The 18955-nt window shown below is 51.6% G+C and overlaps 1 protein-coding gene across 1 annotated transcript in view; it reads right to left on the bottom strand.

Moving 5' to 3' along the window:
- Positions 1 to 13880, bottom strand: part of NDUFB11 (NADH:ubiquinone oxidoreductase subunit B11) — a 46425-nt gene extending 32545 nt beyond the window's left edge. Inside the window, exon 1 of the mRNA XM_089674992.1 lies at positions 13637 to 13880. Coding sequence (XP_089531118.1) covers positions 13637 to 13834 — 198 coding nt within the window. The 5' untranslated portion in view covers positions 13835 to 13880. The remainder of the gene's footprint in view (positions 1 to 13636) is intronic.
- Between the last annotated feature and the right edge of the window lie 5075 nt (positions 13881 to 18955).

Genomic DNA, 18955 nt, shown 5'->3' with positions numbered 1-18955 from the left:
CTCCATAGAGAATAATAAACCCCCCCCCCGGGCCCCCTCCATAGAGAATAATAATCCCCCCCCGGGCCCCCTCCATAGAGAATAATAATCCCCCCCCGGGCCCCCTCCATAGAGAATAATAATCCCCCCCCGGGCCACCTCCATAGAGAATAATAATCCCCCCCGGGCCCCCTCCATAGAGAATAATAATCCCCCCCGGGCCCCCTCCATAGAGAATAATAATCCCCCCCGGGCCCCCTCCATAGAGAATAATAATCCCCCCCCCGGGCCCCCTCCATAGAGAATAATAATCCCCCCCCCGGGCCCCCTCCATAGAGAATAATAATCCCCCCCCCCCGGGCCCCCTCCATAGAGAATAATAATCCCCCCCGGGCCCCCTCCATAGAGAATAATAATCCCCCCCGGGCCCCCTCCATAGAGAATAATAATCCCCCCCCCCGGGCCCCCTCCATAGAGAATAATAATCCCCCCCCCCCGGGCCCCCTCCATAGAGAATAATAATCCTCCCCCCGGGCCCCCTCCATAGAGAATAATAATCCCCCCCCCGGGCCCCCTCCATAGAGAATAATAATCCCCCCCGGGCCCCCTCCATAGAGAATAATAATCCCCCCCCCGGGCCCCCTCCATAGAGAATAATAATCCCCCCCGGGCCCCCTCCATAGAGAATAATAAACCCCCCCCCGGGCCCCCTCCATAGAGAATAATAAACCCCCCCCCCCCGGGCCCCCTCCATAGAGAATAATAAACACCCCCCCGGGCCCCCTCCATAGAGAATACTAATCCCCCCCCCGGGCCCCCTCCATAGAGAATAATAATCCCCCCCCCGGGCCCCCTCCATAGAGAATAATAATCCCCCCCCGGGCCCCCTCCACAGAGAATAATAATCCCCCCCGGGCCCTCTCCATAGAGAATAATAACCCGCCCCCAAGCCCTCTCCATAGAGAATAATAACCCCCCCCCCCAGGCCCTCTCCATAGAGTATGATAACCCCCCCCAGAGAGAGTAATAATGCCCCCGGAACCTCATATAGAATAATTCCCCCAAAACCTCATACAGAATATTAATCTCCCCGGAACCCCTTTATAGAGAATAATAATCTCACCGGGCATCATACAGAATAATAATCCCCCTGGACCCCTATGCAAAATAATAATCCCCCTAGAACCCCAAACAGAATAATAATCCCCCCGGAACCCTATACAGAATAATAATCCACCGGGCCCCCTCCACAGAGAATAATAATCCCCCCCCCCAGAACCCCATACAGTATAATAAACCCCCCAGCCCCCTTCCTAAAGAATAATATTGCCCCGGGGTCCCCTCCTTAGAGTAACAATCCCCCTGGGCCTCCTCCATAAAGAATAATAATCCCTCTGGAACCCCATACAAAATTATCCCTCCAGGCCCCCTCCACAGAGAATAATCCCCCCGGAACCCCATACAGGATAATAATCCCCCCGCAACCCCACAAAGAATAATAATCCTCCTGCAACCCCATACAGAATATTCCCCCGGGCCCCTTCATAAAGAATAATAATCCCCCCGGGCCCCCTTCATAGAGAATAATAATCCCCCCCGGCCCCCTTCATAGAGAATAATAATCCCCCCCGGCCCCCTTCATAGAGAATAATAATCCCCCCCGGCCCCCTTCATAGAGAATAATAATCCCCCCCCGGGCCCCCTTCATAGAGAATAATAATCCCCCCCCGGGCCCCCTTCATAGAGAATAATAATCCCCCCCCGGGCCCCCTTCATAGAGAATAATAATCCCCCCCCGGGCCCCCTTCATAGAGAATAATAATCCCCCCCGGGCCCCCTCCATAGAGAATAATAATCCCCCCCCGGGCCCCCTCCATAGAGAATAATAATCTCCCCCCCCCGGGCCCCCTCCATAGAGAATAATAATCTCCCCCCCCGGGCCCCCTCCATAGAGAATAATAATCCCCCCCCCCGAGCTTCCTCCATAGAGAATAATAATCCCCCCCGGGCCCCCTCCATAGAGAATAATCCTCCCCGAGCCCCCTCCATAGAGAATAATAATCCCCCCCGGGCCCCCTCCATAGAGAATAATAATCCCCCCCCGGGCCCCCTCCATAGAGCATAATAATCCCCCCCCCGGGCCCCCTCCATAGAGAATAATAATTCCCCCCCCCCAGGCCCCCTCCATAGAGAATAATAATCCCCCCCCGGGCCCCCTCCATAGAGAATAATAATCCCCCCCCCGGGCCCCCTCCATAGAGAATAATAATCCCCCCCCCGGGCCCCCTCCATAGAGAATAATAATCCCCCCCCCGGGCCCCCTCCATAGAGAATAATAATCCCCCCCCGGGCCCCCTCCATAGAGAATAATAATCCCCCCCCGGGCCCCCTTCATAGAGAATAATAATCCCCCCCGGGACCCCTTCATAGAGAATAATAATCCCCCCCGGGACCCCTTCATAGAGAATAATAATCCCCCCCGGGCCCCCTTCATAGAGAATAATAATCCCCCCCCGGGCCCCCTCCATAGAGAATAATAAACCCCCCCCCCCGGGCCCCCTCCATAGAGAATAATAATCCCCCCCCCGGCCCCCTCCATAGAGAATAATAATCCCCCCCCCGGCCCCCTCCATAGAGAATAATAATCCCCCCCCGGGCCCCCTCCATAGAGAATAATAATCCCCCCCGGGCCCCCTCCATAGAGAATAATAATCTCCCCCCCGGGCCCCCTCCATAGAGAATAATAATCCCCCCCGACCCCCTCCATAGAGAATAATAATCCGCCCCCGGGCCCCCTCCATAGAGTATAATATTCCCCCCCCGGCCCCCTCCATAGAGAATAATAATCCCCCCCCCCCCGGCCCCCTCCATAGAGAATAATAATCCCCCCCCCGGCCCCCTCCATAGAGAATAATAATCCCCCCCGGCCCCCTCCATAGAGAATAATAATCCCACCCCCGGGGACCCTCCATAGAGAATAATAATCCCCCCCCGGGCCCCCTCCATAGAGAATAAAAATCCCCCCCCGGGCCCCCTCCATAGAGAATAAAAATCCCCCCCCGGGCCCCCTCCATAGAGAATAATAATCCCCCCCCCGGGCCCCCTCCATAGAGAATAATAATCCCCCCCCGGGCCCCCTCCATAGAGAATAATAATCCCCCCCGGGCCCCCTTCATAAAGAATAATAATCCCCCCCCGGGCCCCCTCCATAGAGAATAATAAACCCCCCCCCCCGGGCCCCCTCCATAGAGAATAATAATCCCCCCCCAGCCCCCTCCATAGAGAATAATAATCCCCCCCCGGGCCCCCTCCATAGAGAATAATAATCCCCCCCGGGCCCCCTCCATAGAGAATAATAATCTCCCCCCCGGGCCCCCTCCATAGAGAATAATAATCCCCCCCGACCCCCTCCATAGAGAATAATAATCCGCCCCCGGGCCCCCTCCATAGAGTATAATATTCCCCCCCCGGCCCCCTCCATAGAGAATAATAATCCCCCCCCCCCGGCCCCCTCCATAGAGAATAATCCCCCCCCCCGGCCCCCTCCATAGAGAATAATAATCCCCCCCCGGCCCCCTCCATAGAGAATAATAATCCCACCCCCGGGGACCCTCCATAGAGAATAATAATCCCCCCCGGGCCCCTTCCATAGAGAATAATAATCCCCCCCCCGGGCCCCCTCCATAGAGAATAAAAATCCCCCCCCGGGCCCCCTCCATAGAGAATAAAAATCCCCCCCCCGGGCCCCCTCCATAGAGAATAATAATCCCCCCCCCGGGCCCCCTCCATAGAGAATAATAATCCCCCCGGGCCCCCTCCATAAAGAATAATATTCCGCCCGGGCCCCCTTCATAAAGAATAATAATCCCCCCGGGCCCCCTTCATAGAGAATAATAATCCCCCCGGGCCACCTTCATAGAGAATAATAATCCCCCCCCGGGCCCCGTTCATGGAGAATAATAATCCCCCCCCGGGCCCCCTTCATAGAGAATAATAATCCCCCCGGGCCCCATTCATAGAGAATAATAATCCCCCCCCGGGCCCCCTCCATAGAGAATATTAATCCCCCCCGGGCCCCCTTCATAGAGAATAATAATCCACCCCGGGGCCCCTTCATAGAGAATACTAAACCCCCGGGCCCCCTTCATAGAGAATAATAATCCCCCACGGGCCCCATCCATAGAGAATAATAATCCCCCCAGAACCCCATACAGAATAATAATGCACCGGGAGCCCTTCATAGAGAATAATATCCCCCCGGACCTCATACAGGATAATAATCCCCCCGCAACCCCACAAAGAATAATAATCCTCCTGCAACCCCATACAGAATATTCCCCCGGGCCCCTTCATAAAGAATAATAATCCCCCCGGGCCCCCTTCATAGAGAATAATAATCCCCCCCGGCCCCCTTCATAGAGAATAATAATCCCCCCCGGGCCCCCTTCATAGAGAATAATAATCCCCCCCGGGCCCCCTCCATAAAGAAGAATAATCCCCCCCCCGGGCCCCCTCCATAGAGAATAATAATCCCCCCCCGGGCCCCCTCCATAGAGAATAATAATCCCCCCCGGGACCCCTCCATAGAGAATAATAATCCCCCCCGGGACCCCTCCATAGAGAATAATAATCCCCCCCGGGCCCCCTCCATAGAGAATAATAATCCCCCCCGGGCCCCCTCCATAGAGAATAATATTCCGCCTGGGCCCCCTTCATAAAGAATAATAATCCCCCCGCCCCCTTCATAGAGAATAATAATCCCCCCGGACAACCTTCATAGAGAATAATAATCCCCCCCGGGCCCCCTTCATAGAGAATAATAATTCCCCCCGGGCCCCCTTCATAGAGAATAATAATCCCCCCCGGGCCCCCTTCATAGAGAATAATAATCCCCCCCCCTGGGCCCCCTTCATAGAGAATAATAATCCCCCCCGGGCCCCCTTCATAGAGAATAATAATCCCCCCCGGGCCCCCTTCATAGAAAATAATAATCCCCCCCGGGCCCCATTCATAGAGAATAATAATCCCCCCCCGGGCCCCCTCCATAGAGAATATTAATCCCCCCCCGGGCCCCCTTCATAGAGAATAATAATCCACCCCGGGGCCCCTTCATAGAGAATACTAAACCCCCGGGCCCCCTTCATAGAGAATAATAATCCCCCCCGGGGCCCATCCATACAGAATAATAATCCCTCCGGAACCCCATACAGAATAATAATCCCCCCGGAACCTCATACAGAATAGTAATCCCCCCAGAACCTCATACAGAATAATAATGCACCGGGAGCCCTTCATAGAGAATAATATCCCCCCGGACCTCATACAGGATAATAATCCCCCCGCAACCCCACAAAGAATAATAATCCTCCTGCAACCCCATACAGAATATTCCCCCGGGCCCCTTCATAAAGAATAATAATCCCCCCGGGCCCCCTTCATAGAGAATAATAATCCCCCCCGGCCCCCTTCATAGAGAATAATAATCCCCTCCGGACCCCTTCATAGAGAATAATAATCCCCCCCGGGCCCCCTTCAAAGAATAATAATCCCCCCCGGGCCCCCTCCATAGAGAATAATAATCCCCCCCCGGGCCCCCTCCATAGAGAATAATAATCCCCCCCCCCGGGCCCCCTCCATAGAGAATAATAATCCCCCCCCCGGGCCCCCTCCATAGAGAATAATAATCCCCCCCGGGCCCCCTCCATAGAGAATAATAATCCCCCCTGGGCCCCCTCCATAGAGAATAATAATCCCCCCTGGGCCCCCTCCATAGAGAATAATAATCCCCCCCGGGCCCCCTCCATAGAGAATAATAATCCCCCCCCGGGCCCCCTCCATAGAGAATAATAATCCCCCCCCGGCCCCCTCCATAGAGAATAATAATCCCCCCCCCCGGGCCCCCTCCATAGAGAATAATAATCCCCCCCGGGCCCCCTCCATAGAGAATAATAATCCCCCCCCCCGGGCCCCCTCCATAGAGAATAATAATCCCCCCCCCCGGGCCCCCTCCATAGAGAATAATAATCCCCCCCCGGCCCCCTCCATAGAGAATAATAATCCCCCCCCGGCCCCCTCCATAGAGAATAATATTCCCCCCCCCGGCCCCCTCCATAGAGAATAATATTCCCCCCCCGGGCCCCCTCCATAGAGAATAAAAATCCCCCCCCGGGCCCCCTCCATAGAGGATAATAATCCCCCCCCCGGGCCCCCTCCATAGAGAACAATAATCCCCCCCGGGCCCCCTCTATAGAGAATAATAATCCCCCCCCCCGGGCCCCCTCCATAGAGAATAATAATCCCCCCCGGCCCCCTCCATAGAGAATAATAATCCCCCCCCCGGGCCCCCTCCATAGAGAATAATAATCCCCCCCCCGGGCCCCCTCCATAGAGAATAATAATCCCCCCCCCGGGCCCCCTCCATAGAGAATAATAATCCCCCCCCGGGCCCCCTCCATAGAGAATAATAATCCCCCCCCCGGCCCCCTCCATAGAGAATAATATTCCCCCCCCCCGGGCCCCCTCCATAGAGAATAAAAATCCCCCCCCCGGGCCCCCTCCATAGAGAATAATAATCCCCCCCCCGGGCCCCCTCCATAGAGAATAATAATCCCCCCCGGGCCCCCTCCATAAAGAATAATAATCCCCCCCGGGCCCCCTCCATAAAGAATAATATTCCGCCCGGGCCCCCTTCATAAAGAATAATAATCCCCCCGCCCCCTTCATAGAGAATAATAATCCCCCCGGACAACCTTCATAGAGAATAATAATCCCCCCCCCGGGCCCCCTCCATAGAGAATAATAATCCCCCCCCCTGGGCCCCCTCCATAGAGAATAATAATCCCCCCCCGGGAACCCTCCATAGAGAATAATAATCCCCCCCCGGGCCACCTCCATAGAGAATAATAATCCCCCCGGGCCCCCTCCATAGAGAATAATAATCCCCCCCCCGGGCCCCCTCCATAGAGAATAATAATCCCCCCCCCCGGGCCCCCTCCATAGAGAATAATAATCCCCCCCCCGGGCCCCCTCCATAGAGAATAATAATCCCCCCCCCCGGGCCCCCTCCATAGAGAATAATAATCCCCCCCCCCGGGCCCCCTCCATAGAGAATAATAATCCCCCCCCGGGCCCCCTCCATAGAGAATAATAATCCCCCCCCGGGCCCCCTCCATAGAGAATAATAACCCCCCCCCCCGGGCCCCCTCCATAGAGAATAATAATCCCCCCCCGGGCCCCCTCCATAGAGAATAATAATCCCCCCCCCGGGCCCCCTCCATAGAGAATAATAATCCCCCCCGGGCCCCCTCCATAGAGAATAATAAACCCCCCCCCGGGCCCCCTCCATAGAGAATAATAAACCCCCCCCCCCCCGGGCCCCCTCCATAGAGAATAATAAACCCCCCCCCCCCGGGCCCCCTCCATAGAGAATAATAATCCCCCCCGGGCCCCCTCCATAAAGAATAATATTCCGCCCGGGCCCCCTTCATAAAGAATAATAATCCCCCCGCCCCCTTCATAGAGAATAATAATCCCCCCGGACAACCTTCATAGAGAATAATAATCCCCCCCCCGGGCCCCCTCCATAGAGAATAATAATCCCCCCCCCTGGGCCCCCTCCATAGAGAATAATAATCCCCCCCCGGGAACCCTCCATAGAGAATAATAATCCCCCCCCGGGCCACCTCCATAGAGAATAATAATCCCCCCGGGCCCCCTCCATAGAGAATAATAATCCCCCCCCCGGGCCCCCTCCATAGAGAATAATAATCCCCCCCCCCGGGCCCCCTCCATAGAGAATAATAATCCCCCCCCCGGGCCCCCTCCATAGAGAATAATAATCCCCCCCCCCGGGCCCCCTCCATAGAGAATAATAATCCCCCCCCCCGGGCCCCCTCCATAGAGAATAATAATCCCCCCCCGGGCCCCCTCCATAGAGAATAATAATCCCCCCCCGGGCCCCCTCCATAGAGAATAATAACCCCCCCCCCCGGGCCCCCTCCATAGAGAATAATAATCCCCCCCCGGGCCCCCTCCATAGAGAATAATAATCCCCCCCCCGGGCCCCCTCCATAGAGAATAATAATCCCCCCCGGGCCCCCTCCATAGAGAATAATAAACCCCCCCCCGGGCCCCCTCCATAGAGAATAATAAACCCCCCCCCCCCCGGGCCCCCTCCATAGAGAATAATAAACCCCCCCCCCCCGGGCCCCCTCCATAGAGAATAATAAACCCCCCCCCCCGGGCCCCCTCCATAGAGAATAATAAACCCCCCCCCGGGCCCCCTCCATAGAGAATAATAATCCCCCCCCCCCCGGCCCCCTCCATAGAGAATAATAATCCCCCCCCCCGGGCCCCCTCCATAGAGAATAATAATCCCCCCCCGGGCCCCCTCCATAGAGAATAATAATCCGCCCCCGGGTCCCCTCCATAGAGAATAATAATCCCCCCCCCCGGGCCCCCTCCATAGAGAATAATAATCCCCCCCCCCCGGGCCCGCCCCCCCCCGGCCCCCTCCATAGAGAACAATAATCCCCCCCCCCGGGCCCCCTCCATAGAGAATAATAATCCCCCCCCCCGGGCCCCCTCCATAGAGAATAATAATCCCCCCCCCCGGGCCCCCTCCATAGAGAATAATAATCCCGGCCCCCTCCATAGAGAATAATAATCCCCCCCCCTGGCCCCCTCCATAGAGAATAATAATCCCCCCCCCGGCCCCCTCCATAGAGAATAATAATCCCCCCCCCCGGCCCCCTCCATAGAGAATAATAATCCCCCCCCCGGCCCCCTACATAGAGAATAATAATCCCCCCCCGGCCCCCTCCATAGAGAATAATAATCCCCCCCCGGGCCCCCTCCATAGAGAATAATAATCCCCCCGCAACCCCACAAAGAATAATAATCCTCCTGCAACCCCATACAGAATATTCCCCCGGGCCCCCCTCCATAGAGAATAATCATCCCCCCCGGGCCCCCTCCATAGAGAATAATAATCCCCCCCCGGGCCCCCTTCATAGAGAATTATAAACCCCCCCCCGGGCCCCCTCCATAGAGAATAATAATCCCCCGGCCCCCTCCATAGAGAATAATAATCCCCCCCCCCGGGCCCCCTCCATAGAGAATAATAATCCCCCCCGGGACCCCTCCATAGAGAATAATAATCCCCCCCGGGCCCCCTCCATAGAGAATAATAATCCCCCCCGGGCCCCCTCCATAGAGAATAATAATCCCCCCCCGGGCCCCCTCCATAGAGAATAATAATCCCCCCCCGGGCCCCCTCCATAGAGAATAATAATCCCCCCCCGGCCCCCTCCATAGAGAATAATAATCCCCCCCCGGGCCCCCTCCATAGAGAATAATAATCCCCCCCGGGCCCCCTCCATAGAGAATAATAATCCCCCCCCGGCCCCCTCCATAGAGAATAATAATCCCCCCTCGGCCCCCTCCATAGAGAATAATAATCCCCCACCCGGCCCCCTCCATAGAAAATAATAATTCCCCCCCCCGGCCCCCTCCATAGAGAATAATAATCCCCCCCCCGGCCCCCTCCATAGAGAATAATAATCCCACCCCCGGGCCCCCTCCATAGAGAATAATAATCCCCCCCCGGGCCCCCTCCATAGAGAATAAAAATCCCCCCCCGGGCCCCCTCCATAGAGGATAATAATCCCCCCCCGGGCCCCCTCCATAGAGAATAATAATCCCCCCACGGGCCCCCTCCATAAAGAATAATAATCCGCCCGGGCCCCCTCCATAAAGAATAATCATCCCACCAGGCCCCCTCCATAAAAAATAATCCCCCCGGGCCCCCTCCATAGAGAATAATAATCCCCCCGGGCCCCCTCCATAGAGAATAATAATCCCCCCGGGCCCCCTCCATAGAGAATAATAATCCCCCTGGACCTCATACAGGATAATAATCCTCCTGCAACCCCATACAGAATATTCCCCCGGCCCCTTCATAAAGAATAATAATCCCCCCGGGCCCCCTTCATAGAGAATAATAATCCCCCCCGGACAACCTTCATAGAGAATAATAATCCCCCCCGGGCCCCCTTCATAGAGAATAATAATCCCCCCCGGGCCCCCTTCATAGAGAATAATAATCCCCCCCTGGGCCCCCTTCATAGAGAATAATAATCCCCCCGTGCCCCCTTCATAGAGAATAATAATCCCCCCCGGGCCCCCTCCATAGAGAATAATAATCCCCCCGGAACCTCATACAGAATAATAATTCCCCCAAAACCTCATACAGAATAATAATCCCCCCGGAACCCCTCCATAGAGAATAATAATCCCCCTCCATAGAGAATATTAATCCCCCCCCGGGCCCCTTCCATAGAGAGTAATAATCCCCACTGGTCGCCCTCCATAGAGAATAATCTCCCCGGGCCTCATACAGAATAATAATCCCCCAAGAACCCCATACAGAATAATAATCCACCGGGCCTCCTCCAGAGAATAACAATCCCCCCAGAACCCCATACAGTATAATAATCCCCCCAGACCCCACCCTAAAGAATAATATTGCTCCGGGTCCCCTCCCTAGAGTAATAATCCCCCTGGGCCTCCTCCATAGAGAATAATAATACCCCCGGGCCCCCTCCATGAAGAATAATAATCCCCCTGGAACCCCAAACAGAATAATCCCTCCAGGCCCCCTCCACAGAGAATAATAATCCCCCCAGAACCCCATAAGAATAGTAATCCCCCCAGAACCCCATACAGAATAATAATGCACCGGGAGCCCTTCATAGAGAATAAAAATCCCCTCGGAACCTCACACAGGATAATAATCCTCCCGCAACCCCACACAGGATAATAATCCTCCCACAACCCCACACAGGATAATAATCCTCCCGCAACCCCACACGGAATAATAATCCCCCCGCAACACCACACAGAATAATAATCCCCCACGGGCCCCCTTCATAGAGAATAATCCCCCTGGGCTCTCTTCATAGAGAACAATATTCCCACCCGGGCCCCCTTCATAGAGAATAATAATCCCCCCCAGGCCCCCTCCATAGAGAGTAATAATTCCCTGGAACCCCATACAGAATAATAATCCCTCAGGCCCCCTCCATAGAGAATAATAATTCCCCCGGAACCCCATACAGAATAATAATCCCTCGGGCCCCCTCCATAGAGAATAATAATTCCCCCGGAACCCCATACAGAATAATAATCCCTCGGGCCCCCTCCATAGAGAATAATAATTCCCCCGGAACCCCATACAGAATAATAATCCCTCGGGCCCCATCCATAGAGAATAATAATCCCCCCGGGCCCCCTCCATAGAGAATAATAATCCCCCCCGGGCCCCCTCCATAGAGAATAATAATCCCCCCCGGGCCCCCTCCATAGAGAATAATAATCCCCCCCGGGCCCCCTCCATAGAGAATAATAATCCCCCCCGGGCCCCCTCCATAGAGAATAATAATCCCCCCAGGCCACCCTCCATAGAGAATAATAATCCCCCCGGGCCCCCTCCATAGAGTAATAATCCTCCCGGGCCCCCTCCATAGAGAGTAATAATCCCCCGGAACCTCATACAGAATAATCATCCCCCCCGAAACCTCATACAGAATAATAATCCCACCCCCAGGCCCCCTCCATAGAGAATAATTAATCCACTCCACCGCGCCCACTCCACAGAGAATAATAATCCCGCCCGGGCTCTTCCATGGAAAATCATAATCCCCCCCGGACCTCAACACAGAATAATAATCCTCCTGGAAACCCATACAGAATAATAATGCACCGGGCCCCATCCACAGAGAATAATCCCCCCATACTCCATATAGAATAATAATCCCCTCGGAACCTCATACAAAATAATAATCCCCCTAGAAACCCATACAGAATAATAATCCCCCTAGAAACCCATACAGAATAATAATCCCCCTAGAAACCCATACAGAATAATAATCCCCCTAGAAACCCATACAGAATAATAATCCCCCTAGAAACCCATACAGAATAATAATCCCCCCGCAACCCCATACAGAATAATAATCCCCCCGCAACCCCATACAGAATAATGATGCACCCTGGCCCCCTACATACAGAATAATAATCCCCCCCGGGCCCCTCCAAAGAGAATAATAGTCTCCCCCCCCCTGGGCACCCTCTAGAGAGAGAAATAACCCCCCCCCGGAACCCTCCATAGAGTAATAATCCCCCCAAGCCCCCTTCATACAGAATAACAATCCCCCGGGCCCCCTTCATAGACAGTAATAATCCCCCCCGAACCTCATACAGAATAATTATCCCCCCAGGCCCCCTCCATAGAGAATAATAATCCCCACCCCCAGGCCCCCTCCATAGAGAAAAATCCCCCCCAGGCCCCCTCCATAGAGAATAATAATCCCCCTCCATAGAGAATAATAATCCCCCCCTCGGGCCCCCTCCATAGAGAATAATAATCCCCCCCGGGCCCCCTCCATAGAGAATAATAATCCCCCCCGGGCCCCCTCCATAGAGAATAATAATCCCCCCCGGGCCCCCTCCATAGAGAATAATAATCCCCTCCGGGCCCCCCTCCATAGAGAATAATCCCCCCCGGGGCCCCCTCCATAGAGAATAATCCCCCCCGGGGCCCCCTCCATAGAGAATAATCCCCCCGGGGCCCCCTCCATAGAGAATAATCCCCCCGGGGCCCCCTCCATAGAGAATAATACCCCCGGGGCCCCCTCCATACAGAATAATCCCCCCGGGGCCCCCTCCATACAGAATAATCCCCCCGGGGCCCCCTCCATAGAGAAAAATAATACCCCGGGGCCCCTACTATAGAGAGTAATAATCTCCCCGGCCCCCTCCGTAGAGAATAATAACCCCCCCCAAAACCCACTCCGTAGAGAGTAATAATCCCTCAGGAACCCCATACAGAATAATAATCCTCCCGGAACCCCAAACAGAATAATAATAACCTCTCAGGAACCCCATGCAGAATAATAATCCCCCGGGCTCTTCATAGAGAATAATAATCCCCCCCGGGCCCCTTCATAGAGAATAATAATCCCCCTCGGGCCCCAATACAGAATAATCCCCTCCGGAACCCCAATACAGAATACTCCCCCCCGGAACCTCAATACAGAATAATCCCTCCGGAACCCCAATACAGAATAATCCCCAGAACCCCATACAGAATAATAATCCCTCCGAACCCCATACAGAATAATAATCCCTCTGAATCCCATACAGAATAATAATCCCTCAGGAACCCCATACAGAATAATAATAATCCCTCAGGAACCCCATACAAAATAATGATCCCCCGGAACCCCATACAGAAAAATAATAATCCCTCCGGAACCCCATACAGAATAATAATAATCCCTCAGGAACCACATACAGAATAATAATCCCCCCCGGAACCCCAAACAGAATAATAATCCCCCCGGAACCCCATACAAAATAATGATCCCTCCGGAACCCCATACAGAATAATAATAATCCCTCAGGAACCCCATACAGAATAATAATCCCTCAGGAACCCCATACAGAATAATAATCCTCCCGGAACCCCAAACAGAATAATAATGCACCGGAACCCCAAACAGAATAATAATCCCCCCCGGAACCCCAAACAGAATAATAATAACCTCTCAGGAACCCCATACAGAATATAAACCCCTCCATGCCCCCTATAGCTCACCGTCAAGTACATGTTGACCACCTCCTCCTCAGGTTCCTCCTCGGGTCCCAGCTGTTCGTGGTGTTCAGAAATGACAGAGGACGAGGCGGTTGGGGGCGCAGAGTGCACGGACCGGGCGAGGACGGCGGGTCTCCTCAGCAGCAGTGGCCGGGCGACCCGGGTGAGGCGCAGCGCCCTCACACACAAGGACATCGCCATATTTTCCACTACCTGAGCGCAGCCTCGCGAGACACGGGAATAGACCGCCTTCTCTCCACCTCCTGGCCATTGAGAACTCAGGCAAGCGGACACCTCAACTCCCATTGGCTGCGTGGAAAGTCCTGCAGACGACATCACTATGAAAAGTCTACGTCCTTCTGAGAAGAACGCCATCTTTTCTGTGGGCAAGTGTTGATTATTTGTAACCAAGCGCAACTAAATGTGAGGAGGGAGACGGCCATGTGTTGCTCCTATCATCCAATCAGAGCACACCTGTCATGTCTGGTCAACAATTTCAAAGTTGCTGTGGAATGTATGACATCATTTGTCTAGACTTGGAAATCAGGAAGTAACTGATGTAAAAAAAAAAAAAAAATTCAAACAAGTAAATATGTTATATTTTCCTATCTATTTACGAATGCTAGCATAAGGATTAAAAACAGTCAAAGTTGACCGAGAGTGAAGTTCTGCTTTAAGGCTAGGTTCACACCTATGCAGAATGCGTTTGACCAGTTTCTGCATTGCGTTTTTGACGCGTTTTCTGGTATTTTTCATGTTGCTAGGCATATTTAAAATGCAAACACATCAAAAATGTATTTCATGCTTTTCTGCAACGTTTTAATTGAAGAACCAAAAACGCAACTTTTTGCATTCAAAAAGTTCCTGACCCTTCCAAAAAATGCACCGGGTGAAAACACGAAGATATGAACATGTCCCATAGAAATCATGTTAAATGGACTGTACTGCGTTTCTGCAAAACGCTGCGGAAAAGGCTTATGTGAACCCAGGGTAAGGCTTGGGCATTCAGATCTGTCAGTACCTGTCAGTTTTCTAGGCAGCTCTGATTGAGCCCAGGTTCACACTTGTGCGGTGCAGCACATCACATGTGATTTGCACAGGAACCGCACCGCATTCCTGTGCACATCACATGCGATTTGTGTGCGATGCGACTGGAGCTATACATTTTGTATGGCTCAATTCGCACTACACCGCAAAGGTGCAGGACCCTTTTTTTGGTCCGCACTAGAATCGGATCACATGGGAATTCACACCTATGCGATCCAATTCAGCACATCGCACCGCGTTTTGCAGACCACTTTCAGGGTGTTGTTAACATACACACCCGCAGCGGTTCGCATGAACAGGGTGCGATTGTAATGCAGTACGGAATTCGCACAAAAACCGCTGCAAATTCCGCACCGCATCAGTGTGAGCCCAGGATGAAAGATCCATGCAGCCCTACTGAGAGGCAGATGGAAGTGGACTTGTATTCATTTACACTCACCTTCCTTTGAGTCCATGAAGTCTGGAGAACAGAAAAAAAAAAAAAGGAAAAGAACGGTGTCCTTTTCCATTTTTGCAGTCCTAAATGTGACGGACCAGAGGTACCCTGATGTAAAAAGACAGTGATGTCTGTTTACGTCCGTCTGCCAATTGAGCTGTCACAGGTCCAACCGGCACAAAATGAATAGGCATGGATGTAAAAAAAACAAAAAAAAAACTGACATCCGTCCCGTTCAGCTGCAATTCTGCAAATCTGCTCACAGATGCCCTGCTGATCAGAGCAGACTCCACTCCATGTCAAAGGATTCCTGATTGCATCTCAGTGCTGCTGATCTCCTCCAGCCTCTTTCAGGCAATTCTTGCACTCCAGCATTGGCATTGACTGTGACAACATTGGAGAATGAATGCCCAACATGTCACCACAGCTGCTTGTAGTCTCCGTCAGGGAGGCATGCCTGCCCAATGTGTCAGCACAGCTGTTTGTAGTCATCAATAGGGGGGTACACCTGCCCAATGTGTCAGCACAGCTGTTTGTAGTCATCATTAGGGGGGTACACCTGCCCAATGTGTCAGCACAGCTGCTTGTAGACATCATTAGGGGGGTACACCTGCCCAATGTGTCAGTACAGCTTCTTGTAGTCATCATTAGGGGGGTACACCTGCCCAATGTGTCAGCACAGCTGCTAGTAGTCATTAGGGGGGTACATCTGCCCAATGTGTCAGCACAGCCGCTTGTAGTCATTAGGGGGGTACACCTGCTCAATGTGTCAGCACAGCCTCTTGTAGTCATCATTAGGGGGGTACACCTGCCCAATGTGTCAGCACAGCTGCTTGTAGACATCATTAGGGGGGTACACCTGCCCAATGTGTCAGCAGATGCTGGTAGTCATCATTAGGGGGGTACACCTGCCCAATGTGTGAGCAGATGCTGGTAGTCATCATTAGGGGGGTACACCTGCCCAATGTGTCAGCTCAGCTGCTTGTAGATATCATTAGGGGGGTACACCTGCCCAATGTGTCAGCACAGCTGCTGGTAGTTATCATTAGGGGGGTACACCTGCCCAATGTGTCAGCACAGCTGCTGGTAGTCATCATTAGGAGGGTACACCTGCCCAATGTGTCAGCACAGCCGCTTGTAGTCATCATTAGGGGGGGATCACCTGCCCAATGTGTCAGCACAGCTTCTTGTAGTCATCTTTCAGGGGGAACACCTGCCCAATGTTATAAGCAGTTGCTTATAATCATCATTAGGGGGTTACACTTACCTAGTGTGTCTGGACAGTTGCTTGCAGTCCCATTAGGGAGTACACCTGCTCAGTAGATCTACACAGTTGCTCGCAGACCCCAACTTGCCACCACAGCTGCTTGTTGTCATCATGAGGGGAAAACATCTGCCCAATGGGTCAGCACAGCCACTTATAGTCTGCATCATGGGAATGCTGCTGCCCAATGAACAGCTGCTTGTCTCCATGAGCGAAATGCACCTGCCCAATGCGTCACAGCTGCTTGTCATCTCAGTTATCACCCTATATTAGGAAGTACCTGAATAGGGACCTCCATGTCAGGATCAACAGGTATCATTTTAATGAAAGCTGCAGATTTATAAAAAAAAAAAAAGAAAAAAAAACTTGAAATTAATTTAAAACGGACCTTCAATATCAATGGAATACAATAAAGATTTCACAACAACTAAAAAATAACTCGGTCCCTTCTTTTCAGTAGGTGTAGATTACATTACTACCCATTGCTTTCTTCTGGCCATTCAAAACCCAGTGAGAAGGATTTCCTGCAATGGGGCCGGGTTTAGGGGAATTTCAAATTCCTGTACCTCCTGGAAGCCGAGATCAAGGGACAAAGGTTTTTTTTTTTTTTTTTTTTTAAATTCTTTTTGTTAAATCTGTATTTTTGAAGCTTTTCTTACTGCTTTTTGTCCGTGTGTCTGGAGGCTAGCAGGGAAGTGGACCTTTCCACTTTTTTTTAAGCTTTTAAATTAAAAACTCTGAGATTTTATCGATTGGGGTAAAGACTTTAAAATATAGTTTCATTTATTTCCTGCATTTCAAAAAGAAAAAAACAAAAAAAAAGTTTTTGCTAGTGACAATATACTGGCAGCTAGCAAAAGAAGACTAATATATTCAAATCCTAATAGGATATTACGTTTAATTGGCGCTGCAGACGAATTTCGATCCATGTATGGCTGGCCCAATAGCAAAAGCACAGTCATAGCAACAATTTCTAGAATTTATTTGATTAGAGGGCAATTAGTCTGCAAACATTTTTTTCATTTGCTTGCACAATGAAACTGGAGAACAGAGGTGGGGAAAAACAAACTCCATGCAGACACTGTCCCTGCAAGGAATAGAAATCCATGATTAGGGTCAGGTCACACTACATGCGTTTCAGTTGCTTTTTTCTGCATCCAAAACGCACAGAAAGTAGGTTATATGGTTATCAATGTCATAGTTCACATCAGTGCTTGCAGTTCCAGTGTTTTCCGGTTGCAGAAAAAAAAAAAAAAAAAAAAAAAAGAGAACATGCTGCATTTTTTCCGCATAGGACTATACTGGAACACAGTAAAATGCATCAAAAACACACTGGAATGCAGCAAAACATATCAAAGACACACTGGAATGCACAAATACCTATTTAAATTGAAGAAAACGAGAGGGTTAAAAATGAACTGAAATGTATTAAAAAAAAAAAAATGCACTGGAACACATAAAAAACGCACCAGAATGCATCAAAAATGCACATGCGTAAATGCATTCGGAATACATCTGAACTGCGTTTCTATATTGTAAAACGGCCCTTAAGGGCCAGGTCACACTACATGCATTTCAGTTGCTTTTTTTTCTGCATCCAAAATGCACAGAAAGTAGGTTTATATGGTTGTCAATGTCATAGTGCACATCAGTGCTCGCAGTTCCAGTGCGTTTCGGGTGCAGAAAAAAAAAAAAAAAAAGTAGAGCAGGCTGCATTTTTTCTGCACATAACTGTAGTGGAACACGGTAAAACACCTCAAGAACACACCAAAAATGCATGTCCCTTTTTAAATTGTAGAAAAAGAGAGGAGAAAAAAAAAATTCACTGGAATGCATTAAAAAAAAAATAAAAAACACTCCACACTGGAAGGCATCAGGACTGCATTTCTATAGTGTGGACTGAACTGCGTCAAGCATGAACTTAGGGTTAGTTCACACTAGATGCCCATTCAGTGCACTTTTTTCTGCATCAAAAATGCATGCACAGTGTTTTCCATGTATTCCAATGGCCCTAGTTCACACTAGTGCAGTCAGTTCCAGTCAGTTTCCGATGCAAAAAAAAAAAGTGGAACATGCTGCATTTTTCTGCACAGAACCATACTGGAACATAGCAAACTGCATCAAAACTGCACTGGAACTGCATGTGGTGTGAACTGTAAGCAAAAACGTATCCGGAATGCATCTGGAATGAATCTGGAGTGCGTTTCTGTGGTGTGAACTGGCCCTGAGAGCAGCAAGGCAGGAGTGCTAACCTCTTTAGCCAGTGTGCTGCCAGTAACCTTTTGTTTTTAGAACATCAGTTGCAGAGCAATGCAAAATCTCAGGCCATGTGTTGTCAATCACAACCCACAGAAAGCTCCTTACTGTCTTTATATAGAAAGAGAAAAATTTCAGAGCACAAAAGGTAAGTTGCCAAAAGCTTGTGGTAACATCCAGCAGTACATGGAAGGATCCTGGAGTATTGATGAACACTATAAAACTCAGGATACGATTACCTGATACACATTCTTCTTGCCTGAAGTTGCTCTTACATTTTGTGACTGACTTTGAAATAAGTCACCTGGAATTGAGTTGC

The sequence above is a fragment of the Staurois parvus genome, unplaced genomic scaffold (genome assembly GCF_062004578.1).
Source record: "Staurois parvus isolate SC_StPar_1 unplaced genomic scaffold, SC_StPar_1.0 ptg000154l, whole genome shotgun sequence".
Taxonomy (NCBI): Eukaryota; Metazoa; Chordata; class Amphibia; order Anura; family Ranidae; genus Staurois; species Staurois parvus.
This window is presented reverse-complemented; position numbering and strand designations above follow the sequence as displayed.